Source organism: Hemicordylus capensis, chromosome 12 (genome assembly GCF_027244095.1).
Source record: "Hemicordylus capensis ecotype Gifberg chromosome 12, rHemCap1.1.pri, whole genome shotgun sequence".
NCBI classification, from domain to species: domain Eukaryota; kingdom Metazoa; phylum Chordata; class Lepidosauria; order Squamata; family Cordylidae; genus Hemicordylus; species Hemicordylus capensis.
Window position 1 is genome coordinate 11,876,199 of NC_069668.1, and position 19,044 is coordinate 11,895,242.

Sequence of the window (19,044 nt, forward strand, 5' to 3'; positions counted from 1 at the left end):
GGTCTGGGTTGAAAGAGCTGCTGCCCTCAGTTAAAAGGAAAGAAAAGGAAAAAAGAGGCATGGACAGAGCAAACAGTCAGGCGTTGCTACCAGTGAATGAGCGAAGAGGGAGCACCTCCCAAAAGGTGCAGACGCAGGTCTTGCTGGCCTCACCGTAGTGAGCATGGGTGGTCCATTGTGCTAAGCAGGCTATGCCTTGGTTTACATTTGGACGGGCAACTGCCAGGATCCTCTCTGATTTCTTTTCATCTGTGCGCGGAATGAATTCCGTTCGCCGTGGCAGTTATCAAGGCAGCGTGGGACCCAGGGTTCTCTCTAAGAGGAATTCCGAGATTTGGTTGACTACAATTCCCAGAAGCCTCAAGCAAGAGCCATTGCAACTGGGGATGCTGGGAGTTGTGGTCAACAACATCCGGGAATCCCTCTTAGAGGGAACACTGGTGTGAGCACCTGCATGCAGAGTGGGGCCCTCCTGATTCAACCTGAATGGGATCGAAAATTAACTGAGCAGACATGAAAAACCGTGTGAGCGCGCACACACCTTAGAGGGGACTGGCGACTACCGTATTTAGCTGAATCCAAGGCTAGGTCCCCCCCCCAGGTACTTTGATGACAGAAATGGGGTGGGGGGGTGCCTTAAATTCAGAGTCCTCTATTTACCCCCATAAAAATACAGATTAGTCTTAAATTCAGAGTCACCTTCTGAATTTCGGGTAAATACAGTGCATGTGAGCATTGTAAGATATTCCCCTTAGGGGATGGGGCCGTATCTCAGTGCCAGAGCATCTGCTTATGTGCAGAAGATTCCCGGTCCGTCCCCTGGCAGCATCTCCAGGAAGGGCTGGCCAAAACGCTGGCCTCAAGCCCTGAAGGGCCGCTGCCAGCCAGAGCCGACAACCCTGAGCTAGATGGGCCAAAGGTCTGACTCAGTATAAGGCAGCTTCCTATGTTCCTATGACAGCTGAACTCCATGACAACCTGTGTGCGAGAAGGCTAGAAAGAACCCCCACCCAAGTTCTCCTGGGAAGGAGCAAGAACGGATTATGGACGGATCCTGTCCAAGGCTACCATTCCAAGCTGGAGCGAGAGTCTTCAAAAAACTGTGCTCGTATCGGACCCACACCCTCTGCGCTTGCCAGTGCCAGAAACAACACCAGACGGCACCCAAAGAAAATAAGGGTGGGTTGAGAAAGGATCTGCAAACGATAATCATGGTTGAGCCTTTTTCAAAAAGAAGATACTTTGGACCGAGCCGAGTTACGAAACTCGGGTTTCTGGCAAACGGTCAGGTGACAGGAAGGAGAGACCCTCCTCTCGACTCAGCAAGACCCGAATCAACAACAATCCATCCACAAACCACAGAGGCTGCAAAAGGGCAGCCAAGGGAGCGAACCATGCACAGAGTTCCCAGCGGGGCCACGGACAGGGAGCCAAAACGGCGGAAAGTTCACCCAGGGGTCTTCGGAGCGACGCGACAGCCGGCTGTTTTCAATCAGTGGGATGCGTTTGTGGAGGCTTCTTCCATGGAACCTGGTCCACACAGCAACAAGGGGCATGTACAGAGGGCATACTGACACAAAGTGGGGACAGCTTCCAGGCACAACCCTGGGGCCCCTCCGCAAAACACACAGCAGGAGAGAGCCTGCTTGGCCACCCCTGCTTCAGGGGTTTGTTACTCGGCTCTGGCTTTTTGTCATCATGTTGCCAACCTCTGACCCAGAACACGCTTTGCCAGTCCCCGATACGGCTCACGAGTGTCTTAAAAACAGGCGACAGCTGGCAGCACGAGCGAGCGCACACAGATCTCCGGTGCAAGAGAGACCCCCCCTCCTTCCGCAAAACTGTGCTCTGCGGCGATTCGGCAGCCTCGGAAATTAGCGTATTTGGGTCAACGACACACAGCTCCAGCCACTGCCGAATCGTGATGGAGACGAGACGCCGGTCCTTACGAGGGCGCTGTCCTTTCCTAACACAGCAACTATGTGGGGTGCTTTTAATGACTCCCCCTGCAATTATGAAAACCAAGGTGGGCGCATGTGGGCGTTTCAGACCTCCAAAAGCCACATGGCAAAGAAGAACCTCCAGGATGCAAACCCTCCAGCATCGCCAAGAAAACAGGCTGCCCGGCTCAGTGGTTCCCCTGGGCCGGGCCAGGCCGAGCCACCGGCTGCTTCCCTCCAGGCGCCCGGATCCCTCGAAAGGTCAGCCTCCCCAGATCCTCCCTCCTCTCCAAACACATCAGACTCTTCTTGGTGGAGGCGATTCGGTGGACTGCCGTTGCTTAGTTACCTGCCTCTCTTTGTTAATCCAGCACGACTAGGTAACAATTTACTGCCTTTAATGACACCGTTGGAAACACCGACTCCGAGGACGCCAGATCGAGCCCCCGGAAGAGACTTCCGGCGTTAACAAGGAGGCCTTTTCACACTGGGCAAGGAAACGGCGAACCGGGAGAGTGGTCCCTTCCATAGCTGTGCAGATGGGGATGGCGCCATTGATGTGGTAGTGCATCTAATCACACGCAGAGGGCCCCCACCCCACAACAGGTTCATTCCTGGGCAGCATCCCCAGGTAGGGCTGGGAAAGGCCCGTGCCTGTAACTCTGGAGAGCTGCTGCCAGTCGGAGTAGACAGTACCAAGCTAGACAGACCAAGGGTCTGACTCAACAGAAAGCAGCTTCATCTGTTGCTGGTTTTTGTTTTGTTTTTTAATTAGATGGGGCAGCACAAGGAGAGTGTGGCCATTTGCCTCTTTCTCAAGGAATGGATCTCACCAACGTGCCACAAGCTGGACTACGGCGAATATTTATAAACTGCTTTTCAACCCAAGTCCCCAAAGTGGTTTACATAGAAATAAATCAATAAAGTGGCTCCCTGTCCCCAAAGGGCTCACCATCTAAAAGAAAGAAAGAAACCTAAGACAGAACCCCGGCCACAGCCACTGGAGGGTTGCAGTGCTGGGGACGGAGAGGGCCAGTTGCTCTCCCCCTGCTCAATCAAGAGAACCGCCACTTGAAAAAGGCGCCTCTTGGCTCAGTTAGCGGTGTCTAGAGACAGCATCACCGCCGTTTGCACAGAGCTCCTTTTCATGCTTCTCCATAATGGCCCGGGCGTTTACAATGCCGTTCTGATTTCATTTGGCCTCTCTTACCCTCCAAACCATTATTTTTTGAGATTTGCGAGCCCCTTGAGGCCAGGTGGGTTCACGTTTAGAAAAACCGCTGCAAGTTGCTCCGAGTCCACGAGTCAGAGAGGGATGTAAATCACAGCCCTTTGCATCTCTGCAGGCATCGGGAGAAGGAAAGTGGACAGAGCTGGGGCCTCCTGAGTCACGGCTCTCTGCCGTCTCCCCAACCCCGTAATCTACATGGGATTTGGATTCTCTGCAGCGGCGGGAAATCGCCTTTGACGACATTGGTGCGCCAGCAGGGATGAAAAGGGACGTTGGCAGGCAGGCAGGCAGGGGGCAGGATGAGGCCCACTGGAAGCAGATGTTCCCGTTAGATCACCCAGCAGCTGCCCAGGAGCCTCGGCCCGGCCAACGTCCTCCCCCGCAGGGGGTGGGGGCGGCCTTTCGACAAGGACTTGGCGCTTCCGTTTTTAAAGCTCCCCGCTTTCCGCGAGCCTCCTCCTCGGCTTGAGAGCGCCTTTCTGCTTCAGGCGGGCCATCAGGCCCTCCACTTCTGTTGGGGCTGGTGTCCCTTCGAGGTCATAAGCCCACCGGCAGAGACCACGGAGAAGCAGGCTAAGCCTCCACTCTGGCATGAGGGACAGGGGCTCTCCAACTTCCCTCTCACAGGGAGGCCCAGATGTTGCTGACTACAACTCCCAGAATCCCCAGCTGTTGCTTGGGGATTCTGGGAGTTGCAGTCCACAACATCTGGGCCTCCCTGTGAGAGGGGACACTGGTGGGCTCCCCCAGCACTGCTGGACTACCGCTCCCATCGTCCCAGCCACAACGGCTGAAGGCCACGGGTAGCTCGGAGGCCATTGTGGCTGGGGATGATGGGAGTTGTAGTCCAGCCGGGTCTGGGGGACGGAGGCTGAGAACCTCGACATTGCTTTGCATGCCTGTTTTCGCTTCTGCCAAAAAGCAGCTGTGGGCAGGGGCCCAAAACAACAGGGGTGAGGCTCATCATGGGGGGGCATCTTTAACCTTCCCCCCTTGCACCCCTGGAGCAGTTAATAGCCCTGGCGGGGCGGGAGAGAAGCTTCTATCCATGCCAAACAGGTCACAAAAGGGACGGCCTCCCTGCTCAGCCCCAATATCTGATACTCAAAGGTAGGCTGCCTAGGCACTTGGAGGTTCCTAAAAGGCCTATCCCCCTCCAGGAACATGCCAAGCCATTAAAAGCCGGTATCAGATCCCATGGCAGAAAATTACCCACCAGCTTATATGTCTTGTGATGTCGCGCTTTTTAAAAAATGAAAAAATAAAAATAAAAATCCATGCATGCACACCACCACCAAATTGGCTGCACTGTGCAAGCCCAAACAGGTCCACAGCACCATCCGGAGCAGAAGGGTGCATGAATCCTGCTTTTTAAACCCCAACAACGGAGATTGGTGTCTCTGCCGCCAAGCCTTTAACTGGGCGCCACAGGCTGCCTCTGGCCTCTTAATCCTGACGGGCTTCCCCTCTCCCCTTGCGGTTAATCCCGTTAAAGCCCTCCGCAGGACTCCCACGCACCCCCAGAGACACCAGCCAGGCACCGCTTTCGATTCCAGCGGGCTTCGCTGGCTGGGCAAGGGAAGCCGTGCAAAGATGGGTAGGAACAGAGGAAGCGGCCATCTACGGAGTCAGGCCCTTGGTCCAGTGAGCTCAGGATTGTCTTTGCAGACTGGCAGCGGCTTCTCCAAGGTTGCAGGCAGGAATCTCTCTCAGCCCTATCTCGTTGGAGATGCTGCCAGGGAGGGCAAGTAGGAACCTAGATGCTCTTCCCAGAGTGGCCCCATTATCCCCCGAGGGGAATCTCTTGCAGGGATCACACATCACATCTCCCATCCATATGCAACCAGGGCAGACCCTGCTTAGCTAAGGGGACAAGTCTTGTTTGAGACCTCAAAACCAGCTCTCTACATGAAGAGTCTCTACGTAAAGTCAGCGTGGTCTAGGACTGGGAAACCAGAGTTTGAAGACCCACTTAGTCATGCAGCTCACTGGGTAAGCTTGGGCCGGCCAGAGAGAGAGAGAGAGAGAGAGAGAGAGAGAGAGAGAGAGAGTCTGGCTAGCCTACCTCACAAGGTAGTTGTGACAGCATAGTAAAGGAAAGTGTGAAAAAGTGAAAGTGGGGTCATGAGAGTTGTTTAATTGAAAAAAATCTCATTTGCGATGATAGAATGAGAATTCACACCTCAGAATTCACACCCTAACCCTGGAGGTTAGCTAAAGTCTTTGTTTTATGTGCATGCCTTCATGTCGAGAACAGCTTTAAAGGCTGAGCTCATAACTGACAGAATTGTCACTTTCCCGTTATCATACCTTTTCCTTTGGACTTTGCTTAAAAAGGATAGTTGGTCAGATTAGACAACTCTGATGATAAGATTGTACTTTATTTGTGGATAATAAGTTTGCAAAATAAGTATGCAAAACTGTTTTTATTCATGGATGTTATAAGTTTGGAGACGCATCCTATTCTTTTGATCTTATATTCATTTTTCTCCCTGTCGCCTCCTCTCCCTCTGTGTGCCCGTTGAATATATTTGTGCTAACGTGCTTTTCCTTGCGTATCTGTCGTGGTGCAGTTCAGCTGTTATGAAACTCGCTGTCTCTTACCAGTAAATCAGTGTAACACTCTTTTATTTGTTTTATTGAAAAGCGGCATATAAATATCCACCACAGTAGCCGCCGTCGTATCGTAGTCAAGTATTAATTAATCAATCAGCACTTTGGCTCACGGCCTGCCAGCCCAAGAACATGGCATGCGTTGTTAATGGCTCCAGCTACCGGCACTTTCTATCCAGGAAGCCGCTACATTATACAGAGAGAAGCGCTTGCTCTGAAGCGCCCTGTTTTCTCGGCCATTTAAATGATAATAATTTAAATCAATCAACCCTGCCCTGGTGCTAGTCTCTCCCTACCAAAAGAAAAAATCCTCTGCCAATAAATGCAAAACGGGTTTCAAAATAAAGCAGGAGAGGCCGAGGACCACGAATGGCAGCAAGCCAAGTAGGTCAGGAGACACACTCGCTCTCTGGATTGTGTGCTGGGTGTTCCCAGAGCCAGCTGCCAGAGAATGGGAGCAGGCCGCCGGGGTGTGTGTGTGTGTGTGTGTGTGTAAGAGAGAGAGAGAGAGAGAATATGACCCATGACCATCTCCGGGCTTGTTCCAAAGCTAGGTAGAGGGGTGTGTGTGTGTGTGTGTGAGTGAATGAGAGAGAGAGGTGCAAAATGGACCGGGCAAAGAGGCCATGGGTGAAATTGTTCCCGGTCAGGGACCAAAACTTACAATCACAACAAGCTGCGGTCCACAGGGTTGCTCAGGAGGCAACATGCTCCAAAGCCAAAACGATGCATGGTACTACTTCTGAATGCCAGTGTTCTAGGGGTGCCTGGCACCAAGGCCTTGCATCCAGGACGTCCAGGCCGACGGCCATCTGTATCCACCAGTCCAAGGCTTCTAAATTTGCCCCCCCCCGGTGTCGCTGGACTACAACTCCCACCACCCCCTGCCAGGCTCCGTCAGACTACAATGCCCATCATCTCCTGCCACCGCGAGGCCCTGCAGGGAGGAGCGCTGCCTAGCTGGCCTTGGGGATTAGGCAGAGAAAGGACTGGCAGGCAACAGACTCTTCCATCATGGCGTGAGATGGACCACTCTAAAACGAAGTACCAGAGACACTCGGGCAGAGGGAGATGGGTTCCCTCTCACAGGGTTCCCCAGATGTTGTGGGCTACCACGCCCAGAATCCCCAAACAAAAGCCATGGCAGCTGGGGGATTCTGGGAGCTGTGGTCAACATCATCTGGGCATCCCTGTGAGAGGGAACACTGCTCCCAACATCAGCTTCTATTGCTCAGCTTTGGCCTCCCCAGATGTTTTGGGACTACAACTCCCATCATCCCCAACCACAGTGCTCAATATCCAGGGATTATGTGAGTTGTAGGCCAACATTGGCAGGAGGGCTGAAGTCGAGCAGCCCTGTTCTATTGGGACCAGCAAGTAGGGATGTGCCTGGAACCGGCTCCCTTGGAGCAGACGGTGGGGCAGGGGTGGCTGTTCTATTCTGAGAATGCCAAACAGGTTTGAACCAGTTTGAATGCGGGGGCGGGGGGCTTTAGGAATGGGGGAGGGTGCACTTACCCCCCCACACATACACACACTCCCCCTCCGGTGCTCTGAGTACAAATAGTCCGGCAGGGCAGAAGCGGACCTCCTTGCCCCCCCCATGGTCTCCGGGACCGGAAGTGCTGTGCACGCGCATGTGTGTCGAGGGCGCACATGCGCATGTGAAGCACGGCGGGGGGGGGGGACAGAAGACCCCCCCACGCCTCCCCCTTCTAGAAGCCCCCCTTTCCGACAGCGCGGCCTGCCCTCCCTCGGAGAGAGCGGACACAGGGGGCTTTTGTCGTCTGCTGCTCCCAGCTGGCCTGGAGCCACGTTATCAGTGACGCTGTCAGGCAGCCGGACAAAGTTCTTGTGTGGTGAGACACAATTCAGACAGTGTGGCGCGCAAGGAGCCCAAGGCAGGGTTTGCCCCTCGCTAAGCAGGGCGCTTTCACGCACTCCCAGAAATACGTCCGCATTCACAACGACGGGCAGAAGCCAATCGGCCACCGGAGTCCCCGGCAGCTGCTTACCGACTCAGGGGCTGGTGCCGCAGCTCCGTGGCAGAGAATCGGTAAACCGCTTTGAGGACTTGAGCTGAAAAGAGGCGTGCAGAGATTTGCAGCAGCCGCCGCAGCCCCGCTTCCAAGTGGCCACAACACGGGACACAGACAATCTTCTGGGAATGCTTACAACGATCTGGCAAGGGAAATGCATTCTCCTGCATTGCAAGCAAGGAGCCGAGGCTCGGAGAGCACCTGTCTAAGGGCCATCGAACGAGCTCCGGGCAGAAGCTGAAGTCACACCAGCCGCTTCCTAATTCACAGCTAGACGAAGCCGCTGCCCTGAACTCATCACACCACACAGCTCCGTGCCGAATTCAAGCGGGGGGCGGAAGCACCCAGAAATGCAGCATCAGAACACGGTTGACAACCACAAGCAGAAGTGACATGAAACCTCTCAGGTCTATAATCAGATGACCTCTACGGCAAGGAATTGTTGTGGGGCCTTAGCTTGGTGGAACGGCACCTGCCTTGCACGCAGGACGGTCCCAGGTTCAGTCCCTGGCAGCATCTCCAGGGAGGGCTGGGAGAGACCCCTGCCTGAGCTGCTGCCAGTCAGAGTGGGCAAATCTGAGCTGGATGGACCAAAGGTTTGACTCGGTAGGAGGCAGCTTCCTATATTCCTAAGGACCTTAGTTTGGTGGTAAAGCATCTGCTTTGCAAGCAGGTGGCCACAGGTTCAGTCCCTGGCAGCATCTCCAGGGAGGGCTGGGAAAGACTCCTGCCTGGAACCCTGGAGAGCCGCTGCCAGTCAGAGCAGACAATATTGAGCTAGAGGAACTGATGGTCTGACTCCGTAGAAGGCAGCTGCCTGTCGAGATGAGGCCTGAATGCATGCTCAGTATGAGAGCATCTGCTCCACATGCAGCGGGACCCAGGCTCACCAGTTTGGGAAGGGTGCGCCTTCTCATCCGCCACCAATCATGTGCGCGAGCCACAAACGAGGTCGGAGAGGGGGAAACGGCCACCTGCTCCGCCCTCCCCGGCTCCTCAACGAGGCCAGAGGAAAAGCCCTCCTACTCAGCGGCTGCTTGGCAGACTAACACTCCCCGCTCTCCGACCTGGTTTTCTACTCACGCAGGATGGGTGCACAGCCCCCGAACCCAAGTACGCCACTTCCCCTAAGTACCGATTGTGTGGACGGCACGTCTGCCTCCCACGCAAGAGCCTCCGCTGCCTGGCGGATGCACCAGCGCAAGGGAAAAGAAAGCGACGCCTCCCCGTTGCCAAGGCCATGTGCGCGGTGTCAGCCAGAGGCCCAAATCAAAACACACTCCACCCTGCAGGAAATTGAAGAGAGAGAGAGTAAAGAATGCACACGCACACCCTTTTGGCAAGCGCATTCACGGAGCAGCATCTCTGCGTCCTCAAGAGCTGCAGGAGCGGAGTCACAAATGCCAGCCCAAAGCCGCGAACAGACGGCAAGAATCAGACGGGACACGTCCGGTTTCACTGCGCGCCTCACGACCACATCCTTTGCCAGTTTTAACTCCGTGCGAAACAAGCAAACCTCCGTAAGAACAAAGCAAGGCAACACCCAAGCATGATTTTTGGTGGTGGTGGTTGCTTGTTTTAATTCCTTGCATAGTTCGGAGAAACAAAAAAAAACCCAAAACCCCAACCTTTGAAGTTTCCGGCTTCGTTTTCATTCAAACTGGACCAGCACGAGACGTGGACTATTGAAACATGGTGTTGAATCTGTAGCCACTACAAGGCATGCGGCTGCAGTTACTTAAGCCAAGGGCTCCCCCTCCAGGGGATGGACTACAACTCCCATCATCCACTGTCCCAAGGGACAAATGCCACGGTGGCAGGGGATGATGGGAGTTGAGTTCCCAACGTCGAGAACCCCGGACTTGGACAAGAAAGTGCCGTCTCTGTTGAAGCAGAAGCGGCACCATCTCTGATGTCCCTTCCGAAGGGCGCTGAAGATACAACTGTTCAATCAGGCTTGTTAGTTTATTTCAAACCCAATTTTAAATTTCAATCTCTTTTAACCATGGGTTTTAAGTCTTAATTGGTTCTAAACCATCTTGAGACCCGGTTATGGGCACTGTATAAGTGAGTTAAACAAATAAGGAACACAAAGAGCACTCTGACATGCTCCGTAAACCAAACGGAGATAGGTCCCTGCCGCCAAAGAGCTTACAATCTAGATTCAAGAGTGGGAAGGGAGAGGCACGTTTCAGGAGACAAAATGCAAGTACTCGCAGCGGCTACCTAGCTGGGTTTCATCCTGGAAAAGAGGCAACTAAGGGGAGACACGATCGAGGTGTATAAAATTATGCAAGGAGTGGAGAGAGTGGACAGAGAGAAATTTCTCTCTCTCACACTCAACACTAGAACGGGGGGTCACCCCATGAAACTGAAGGTCAGGAAATTTAGGACCAACAAGAGGAAGTCCTTCTTCACACAGCACATAATTAATCTATGGAATTCCTTGCCACGGGATGTGGTGATGGCCACCAGCTTGCGTGGCTTTAAAAGGGGCTTCGACAAATTCATGGAGGGCAGGGCTATCAATGGCTACTAGTCTGGTGGCTGTAGGCCACCTCCAGCCTCAGAGGCAGGATGCCTCTGAAACCCAGTTGCAGGGGAGCAACAGCAAGAGAGAAGGCAGGCCCTCACCTCTTGCCTGTGGGCTCCCCAGAGGCATCTGGTGGGCCACTGTGGGAAACAGGATGCTGGACGAGATGGGCCTTCTTGGGCCTGATCCAGCAGGGCTGTTGTTAGGTTCTTATTCTGGCTGGGGACTAGGCCGGGGGTTCACGGCAGCATTCTGGGAGGGAGGTGCAGCGTTAGGGGGCAGCAAGGGAGAAAGAGTGGAGCCATTTATGTAGCTGACCTGGCAAAAGGAATACAAATTAGACAAGGGGCTACCGGACTAACGAGAGACCCAAGGGAGACCCCAGCACTGGGGGGCTGCTCTGCTGGGCTGAAGGGGGACCACTCTTCTCCAACGGCAAGGAGCTGCCTGCCACTGGACGCGGTGGAGCCTCTTCGCCCTGCAGGAGCCGAGGTCCGGCGGCAGCCAACGGCCACGCTTAATCCAAGATTGAGGGTGCCTCATTACAAAGCCAGCTTACTGCGCAGCCTTTAATGGAATTAGCCAGCGACAGGGCGAGGTTTAAGCAGGGGAGGCGCTCCAGGAACGGCTGGACTTCGGTCGCCGCTCTCCGCAGGCGGGGGCGCCGGCCGGGCTCACGGGAGGAACTCACCTTGGGCTCAAGCAAAAAGCGCCACCCTGGAAGGAAAGAAGGCTGGGAAGAAGAGCACCAGCCCACCCACCCTCCGGACCCAGGGATGACTGTCTGAGCCCCAGTCCCGAGTGCCCTAGAACATAGGGAGCTGCCATATACTGAGTCAGACCACTGGTCCATCTCGCTCAGGATGGTCTACCCAGACTGGCAGCGGCTTCTCCCAGGCTGCAGGCAAGAATCTCTCTCAGCCCCATCATGGAGATGCTGCCAGGGAGGGAACTTGGAACCTAGCTGCTCTTCCCAGAGCGGCCCCATTATCTCCTAAGGGAATTATCTTCCAGTGCTCACACTTCTAGTCTCCCATTCCTATGCAACCAGGGCAGAATCCTGCTTAGCTAAGGGGACCATTCATGCTTGGGACCACAAGGCCAGCTCTCCTCCAATAGAGCTGGGGATGATGGGAATTGTAGCCCATCATCATCTGGGGACCCAAGCACAAGGATCCTTCCTTGCCGTAACCCTTTTCTGAAGCCCGTAGGTGAAGGAGAAGTCTGCAATATAAACACACAGGGGTCGGCCCTGCAACTTTGGTACACAGGGGCATCACACAGGCAAGTGCCAAGGCCAATGGACCCCGCCTGGTGTGGTACTTCAGATGGGGCTGATCATTATTACTATTTACATGTATTATTATTCACATTTTATATCCCGCTCTTCCTCCAAGGAGTCCAGAGAGGTGTACTACATTCTACTACATTCCTCTTTACAACAACCCTGAGAAGTAGGCTAGGCTGAGAGAGAAGTGACTGGCCCAGAGTCACCCAGCAAGTCTCATGGCTGAAGGGGGATTTGAACTCGGGTCTCCCTGGTCCTAGTCCGGCACTCTAATCACTACACCACACCGGCCATCATCTGTATGGGCGCACAGTCTTGAGGTGTTAAGGCAGAACCGGGAGTGCACGCTGGCAACTGGACTTACTGCAGTCGAGAGAGAGACCCCAGTGCCTGGTTCGGGGAAAGGTGTGGTCCGCCACTCCAGGCAGACCCCAGACAGCCGGCCTTGGAACGGCTGACCTCAAGCCACTCCCAGGACTCAGGCCTCCCCAGTCCGAATCTCATCCACTGGCTCGACTTACCCGTTCGGAGGGATGGGGCGCTACCACACCTCACCAATACCTGGGCAAGTCTCACACCAGCTCTCCCCACAACTGCAGCGAGTGGGTGCAACACAAGGAAGATGCTGACCCATCCAGGGTTTGGAAGACCTTTGGGCGAGGCACCTTCAGGAGGCCAACTCAGCCGGGGGGCGGGGGGGCAGGGAGGAGTCATCTTCAGTGGCACAGCAGGGAAATGACTTGACTAGCAAGCCAGAGGTTGCTGGTTCGAATCCCCACTAGTGTGTTTCCCAGACTATGGCAAACACCGATATCGGACAGCGGTGATAGAGGAAGATGTTGAAAGGCATCATCTCAGACTGCGCGGGAGGAGGCCATGGCCAACCCCTCCTGCATTCTATCAAAGACAACCACAGGGCTCTGTGGGCCCCAGGAGTCGAAATCAACTTGACGGCACATTTACTTACTTTACTCCATGCAAAGGGAGGAGGCCCTTGACCGGGCGCAGTCAGGGTCCCAGCAAATGCAAAACCCTACCTCCCACTGCCACCAGCCACGGAAGCAAAGACCAGCCATCTTCAGGCCGTCTTCTCCCGGAATCAGCAAGAAAGCAGATGGTGGCATTTCGAACTCCGTGCTTTCAGCTTCCTAATTTGGGGGGTGGGGGGAGCCGAGCCAGCAACAAGGAAGGGAGCAGACGTCTCCTCTCTTTCTGGGTCAGCCACTTTCCCTGCCCTCCAGGAAGCAAGACGGCCTCTTACTGGAGGCAATTCACATAGAGGCCACCGAGGGTGAAACCCAGAATCCCACCCAGGGCCATCCTCTTTCCCCAGCATGATGCTCTCCCTCAAAAGTATTATAGGTGTGTGTGTGCGTGTGTGTGTGTGAGAGAGAGAGATAAGAGGGAGGGAGAAAGGATGTGCTTGCTGGTTCACTTCCCATCTCACCCTCTGTGGCGCTGCCTTCACATCAACTCTCAGGAGTCCCCGAAAAGGAATTCTGGCAGTCTGAGAAGAGCAACACGACAACAGCTGCAAGCCACAAGTTTGGCCTCTTCAGCCGAAGAGCTTCCGCTGGACCGTTTTATTATTTGCAATCCATTCTCCCTCCAGGGCTCGGGGGGGATTATCGCACAAAATGAAAATAAGATGTCTGTCCATCCCAGAGGAACTCACTGTACAATTCCGGGGGGCATTGAGGGAAAGGCATATTATTTTAATATAAATAACATTGTAGAACTGTATTTATATATATATATATATATAGAGAGAGAGAGAGAGAGAGAGAGAACATTGTAGAACTGGAAAAGGGGCAGAAGAGGGCAACCAAGATGATCAGGGGCCTTTCTTATGAGGCACGGCTACAACACCTGGGGCTATTTAGTTTAGAAAAAAGACAACGGCGGAGAGACATGATCGAGGTCTATAAAATCATGCATGGTGTGGTGAAAGTGGATAGAGAGCAATTCCTCTCCCTCTCACATTACACTAGAACCAGGGGTCCTCCCATAAAATTGATTGCCAGGAAATTTAGGACCAACAAAGGGAAGTACTTTTCACACCATGCATCATCAGCTTGTGGAATTCTCTGCCACAAGATTGGGACATCTCCGCAGTGGCCACAGAGCAGGCAGGGAAAGGCAGGCTTTCAGGTAGTGAACTGTACCCTGTACTCTTAAGTACTGTACTCTGCGGTACAGACCGGCACCGTTAAGCCACAGACGGAAAACAGCCCTGTTCTGAATCGGAAAGTTCTCTGATGCCCGAAATTGTATATAAACTAAAACACCCTGTTCGGCATATATTTCGTAAACAGACCCAAAACAAACTGTACTCCGTGTTTATTTTACATACTGTAGACTTCTCAAACAGTTTCCCAGACTAGCCACAAACATTTGCACAAAATGCTCAGCTAGGAAACTCAGAAATAAACAGGGCACATTTAATGTGGTCTAAATGTCACAATTAAACAAATTCAAAAGCTGTATGTGGTAATTAGTTGACGAGTGTCCTTGTCAACGTTTAAAGAGTGTTCAGAATTGCAGGCATTTGCCTTCCTTAAGGTTTAAGCCCCAAAGGAAGGTGTTCCAAACTACGGCCAGAATTTTAGCACATGAGGTGCCACCATCATTTCTGGGGTGGCCATTTTGGAGGCTCCTCGGCTGTGGCTGGACTACTCTTCCCATCATCCCTGGCCACAATAAATTGAAGCTGGGGGTGATGGGCGCCGTAGTCCAACAACAGCTGGAGAACCTCCCGCTGGCCCCACACACACCCCACGCCCGATCTATTTCAACCGAGTGTCTTTCACTGAGGAGCACCTTCGGTTTTACTATCACTGTCTGTAGAGGAACTTGTTAGTTCCACTTCAGCCCGCAGTAAAAATCTAAGCCAGATCTGCTTGAAGCTGGGATGCTCTGGGAAGAGCATCTAGGCTCCAAGTTCCCTCCCTGGCAGCATCTCCAAGATAGGGCTGGGAGAGATTCCTGCCTGCAGCCTTGAAGGAGCCACTGCCAGTCTGGGGAGACGATACTGAGCTGGATGGACCAAGGGCCTGACTCAGTATACAGCAGCTTCCTATGGTCCTATGAACCTATTTGGGGATGGACTCCGTGGTAGAGCATGCACTTTGCGTGCAGAATCTCTCCTGGGTTCAATCCCCGGCAGTATCTCCAAGAACAACCGGGAAAGGCCCCTGAGCCTGCTGAACGAGATGGGCCAAGGGTCTGACTCATATAAGGCAGCTTCCTCTCTCTCTCTCTCTCTCTCTCTCTCTCTCTCTCACACACACACACACACACACACACACACACACACACACACACACACCCCTCTGCCCTGGCAGCTGTATTTGGCCCACCTTGGTTTAGACACCAAATTCTAGAGCATTTCCAAGACTCAGCCCAGGATAGCTGCCGGCCAGCCAGATGCTTCCGTGTCAGAGCTCACACCCAGTGTGATGCCAACGTGCGATGCCCGTGCGCACCAATTTGGGAGGGAGTGATAATAAGAGCACATCAGTCTTTATAGTGGAACAGCTGGAGTGGAACGAAGAGGCCCTGCTAATAAAAATCATCTCCTCTCAGGGAAGACTCTGGGAGGAAACTAAGGAGGCATTGGACGGTGTGCTTAAACAGAGCCTCCACCGCCGTTTTCTGGAGGGAGGGATGGCTACGACAAGTAAGGCCTCCTCAGTGGTGGCCCCTCATGGTGGAACTCACTTCTTAAGAAAGCTCACTCGCGGCTGATTTTTAGAAAGCAAGTGAAGACCTGTCCTTCGCATGGGCATTGCGCTGTGTGACCAGTGGAGGACCAGCGTGCTCATGGTGATGTCCGTGCACTGCTTTGTTTCATGTCCCTGGGAAGCCACTTTGAGAGCCTTGAATGATGGGGCCCCAATGTGTAAAAGAAGAAGGAGTCCCAGGACAGTATTGCCTAGCTGTGAGTGACAGAGGGCAGGAGTCGAGGGAGCGCGGGGAGAGAAGAGGAGTGGTATTAGTGGGCTCGGGGCTGGCCCAGGGATGGGACCAGCATGGTGGACGTCTGGTCTCAAGCAGCCAACTGCACAGAGCCACTGTAGCTCATCAGTAGGGCAGACCAAGACATTCTTGGGCTGCAGGATATTCCTTCCTGTGGGCCTACAAAAAAGTCCTTGTGGGCTAGATCTGCCCCCTGGGCCTTATGTTGAACAGGCCTACACTGGCAGGCACTGGGCCTGCTCTCCACTGCGGTCTTTCCCAGCCCTACCTGGAGATGCTGCCAAGGATTGAACCTGGGATGGGACCTTCTGCATGCCAAGCAGGTGCTCACCCGCTGAGCTACGGCCCCATCCCCTACAGCAGTGAGAGGCAACTTTGGCTTCTGGAACTGTTGCTGAACTACAGCTACCATGACCCCCAGCTATGATAAATTGTGGCTGGCAACATAGGCAGCGGCCATCTACTGAGTCAGGCCCTTGGTCTGTCTAGCTCAGGATTGTTTACCCAGACTGGCAACGGCTTCTCCAAGGCTGCAGGCAGGAATCTCTCCCGGCCCGATCTTGGAGATGCTGCCAGGGAGGGAATTTGGAACCTTCTGCTCTTCCCAGAACAGCTCCATCCCCTGAGGGGAATCTCTTCCAGTGCTCACACTTCTAGTTTCCCATTCAAATGCAACCAGGGTGGACCCTGCTTAGCATAGGGGACAAGTCATCCTTGCGACCACAAGACCAGCTCTTCTCTCTGGGGATGATGGGAGTTGTAGTTCAGCAGCATCTGGAGAGCTGCACACTGCCTACCCCGCCTTACAGTGCTCACATGTAGTCTCCCAGCCAAACGCAAACCAAGGCAGACCTTGTTTAGGAAAGGGGATAATTTATGATCTCTACAGGAGCAGCCCTGCGTGGCTACCGGTTGCTGACCCCAAAACACACTAAAAAAAAATATCAAAAAGCCACCACAGGATACAAGGCCATTCAGAAGACAAGCCGTTCATTTTGCACAACCCCAAACAAAAACCTTCCAGAGTGCTCTGCCAGCCGTTCGGTTTTGTGTGGGCAGGAAGCAACATCAGAACGGCAAGATTTAATAAAAAGGAGTAGTTATGGGGCAACGGAGAAATGAAGGCAGCAGGGCGCGGGGGGGGGGGGGAGACAGACCCCAACAACAGCTGCTCGTGACAGAAATCTCACAGAAGGAAGGCTGCACGTGAATGAAACCCCTTTCCAGACACGTTACGAAACCAATGGCCACAGAGCTAAATCGCTTAATGACACGTACATCCTTCCCCATACCAGAGCCTCAGGCAGACAACAGGTTAACGAGACCAAAATGGAGGGGCGAAAACCCAGAGATGCCTGTCAGAATCAGGAGACGGCTGTCCCAGAGACAGCAAGATAAAAATCTACAGACACGCCATTCATGGCCAGGAAATCAGGAATGTATCTTAGCAAACCGTTTCTATATACCATCTTTACCCAAACAGGCGAATGACTCTGAATTTAAGATGCCTCCCTTTAAAAAGAGAGAGAGATTAAAGCTAGGTTTTATCCACGTTTACCCCCAGGGAAGAGGTAAATGTCTGAAATTGAGACAGAGTCCCGATTTCTAAAAATCAAAGAACTTGCAGGGGTTGGGGAGAACCTAGTCTTCAGGGAGGCGAGCTGGCCTTGTGGTAGCAAGTATGACTTTCCCCCTTAGCTAAGAAGGGTCTGCCCTAGTTGCATATGAAAGGGAGACTTGATGCGTGAGCACTGTAAGATACAAGACACTACTTAAGGGATGGAGCCGCTCTGCAAAAAGCATCTAGGTCCCAAGTTTCCTCCCTGGCAGCATCTCCAAGATTGAGCTGAGAGAGATTCTTGCCTGCAACCTTGGAGAAGCCGCTGCCAGCCTAGGTACACAATCCTGAGCCAGATAGACCAATGGTCTGACTCAGTATATGGCAGCTTCCTATGTGCCTATGATTCAGGCAAACACAGTATCCTGCAGGCAAACAGACATACCACATCTATAATAAAAAGATGCTATGATACACACCTTTGCAATAATGGTAATAATAAAAACAGAAACAGGAAATTGGAGGTGGGGGTTGGGGAAAAAAGGCCGCAAAGGCCTCAGTCCTCTTAAAAGGAAGAATACGCACACAGTTTGGGGCCGTGGGGCTACATCCTGGGTGTGATGTGGCGGGGGGAGGAGAGGGAGAGAGAGGAAGCCCTGAATGAATAAATGAATGAATGAATGGGCTTCTGGCTGCAGCTGTCCAGACAGGCCTGGGAAAAAGCAGGAGGACGGCAGGGGGAGGGGGACAAAACACTGAGGAAAGAGGAGCGAAAAAAGGAAAAAAGGAGAAGGAGGGGGGGTGGTAGAGGAGAGGGGCCGCGCGGGCGGCGGCGGCAGCGCGCGCATGCGCAGCGGCGCCGGCCGGACCCCCTCAGCGGCGCGCGCGCTTTCCCCTCACGCCGCGCGAGAGAGAGAGACTCACCGAGGCGCAGGGGCTGGAGGTGGCGCTGGGGGTAGGCGAGCGCTGCACCGTCACCAGAGCCATCGGGGCGCGGCGGGGCCTCCCCGGCCGGCCTGCCGGGAGCCTTCACTCCATGGCGCGGGGGTGCGGAGAGGGCGAATCGGAAGGGAGGTGTCGGCGGCCAGCGAGAGCTGCGGGGAGGGGGGGAGTGAGGGAGGGCTTCGGCGGCGGCAGATCTTCACCCACCAACGGTCTCTCGCCGACTGAGGCGCGGCAGGGCTGGGCCGGCCGGGCACAATGAGGCGCCAGCGCGCATGCGCCACCTGTCACCGGGTGGCCCCGCCCCGCGCGCTCCCATCGCCCCGCCCCGATGCTGCTCCTGCAGGGTTTAACCCGTCGCGCCCGCTCGCCCGCCTGCTTGACGTGGAGCCAGACGCATCCTCAGTCTGCCCTGAGTTTATCCTTCTATTAATTATGTGGGTTTTTAAAAAATATATATAAGAGTTGACTGACAGAGAGGGCTCCTTTGTGGTGACTCTCCTTTCTCCTTCTCCCTGGTAGGAGAGCTGGTCTTGTGGTAGCAAGCATGACTGGCCCCCTCGGTTAAGCAGGGAGGGCCCGCCCTGGTTGCATATGATGAACGAGGGACTCCATGTATGAGTACTGCAAGAGATTCCCCTCAGGGGATAATGGGGCCGCTCTGGGAAAAGCATCAAGGTTCCAAGTTCCCTTCCTGGCAGCATCTCCAAGATAGAGCTGGGAGAGATTCCTGCCTTCAGCTGCTGCCAGTCTGAGTAGACAATCCTGAGCTAGAGGGACCAAGGACATGATTCAATATATGGCAGCTTCCTATGTTCCTATGGTCTTGGACTGTAATAATCAACTTATGTTCTTCTTCTTCTTATTATTATTATTTTATTATATTAATTTCCTGACAAAGACTCTATTGCAGAGGTTCCCA

General features: G+C 53.8%; 2 protein-coding genes across 7 annotated transcripts in view; one reads left to right on the plus strand and one right to left on the minus strand.

Moving 5' to 3' along the window:
- Window positions 1–18,321, minus strand: part of SSH2 (slingshot protein phosphatase 2) — a 70,528-nt gene extending 52,207 nt beyond the window's left edge. The window contains exon 1 of one of the 3 annotated variants that reach the window (XM_053275367.1): window positions 18,105–18,321. In XM_053275367.1, coding sequence (XP_053131342.1) covers window positions 18,105–18,167 — 63 coding nt within the window. In that variant the 5' untranslated portion in view covers window positions 18,168–18,321. The remainder of the gene's footprint in view (window positions 1–18,104) is intronic. The other 2 variants (XM_053275372.1, XM_053275376.1) reach the window with 2 other exon arrangements.
- EFCAB5 (EF-hand calcium binding domain 5) overlaps window positions 18,001–19,044 on the plus strand; it is a 36,047-nt gene continuing 35,003 nt past the window's right edge. For 2 of the 4 annotated variants that reach the window (XM_053275377.1, XM_053275382.1), the window contains exon 1: window positions 18,001–18,135. The gene's annotated coding sequence lies outside the window, so the exon portion shown is untranslated. Of the gene's footprint in view, window positions 18,228–18,420; window positions 18,560–19,044 lie in introns of those variants that run through there. The other 2 variants (XM_053275378.1, XM_053275379.1) reach the window with 2 other exon arrangements.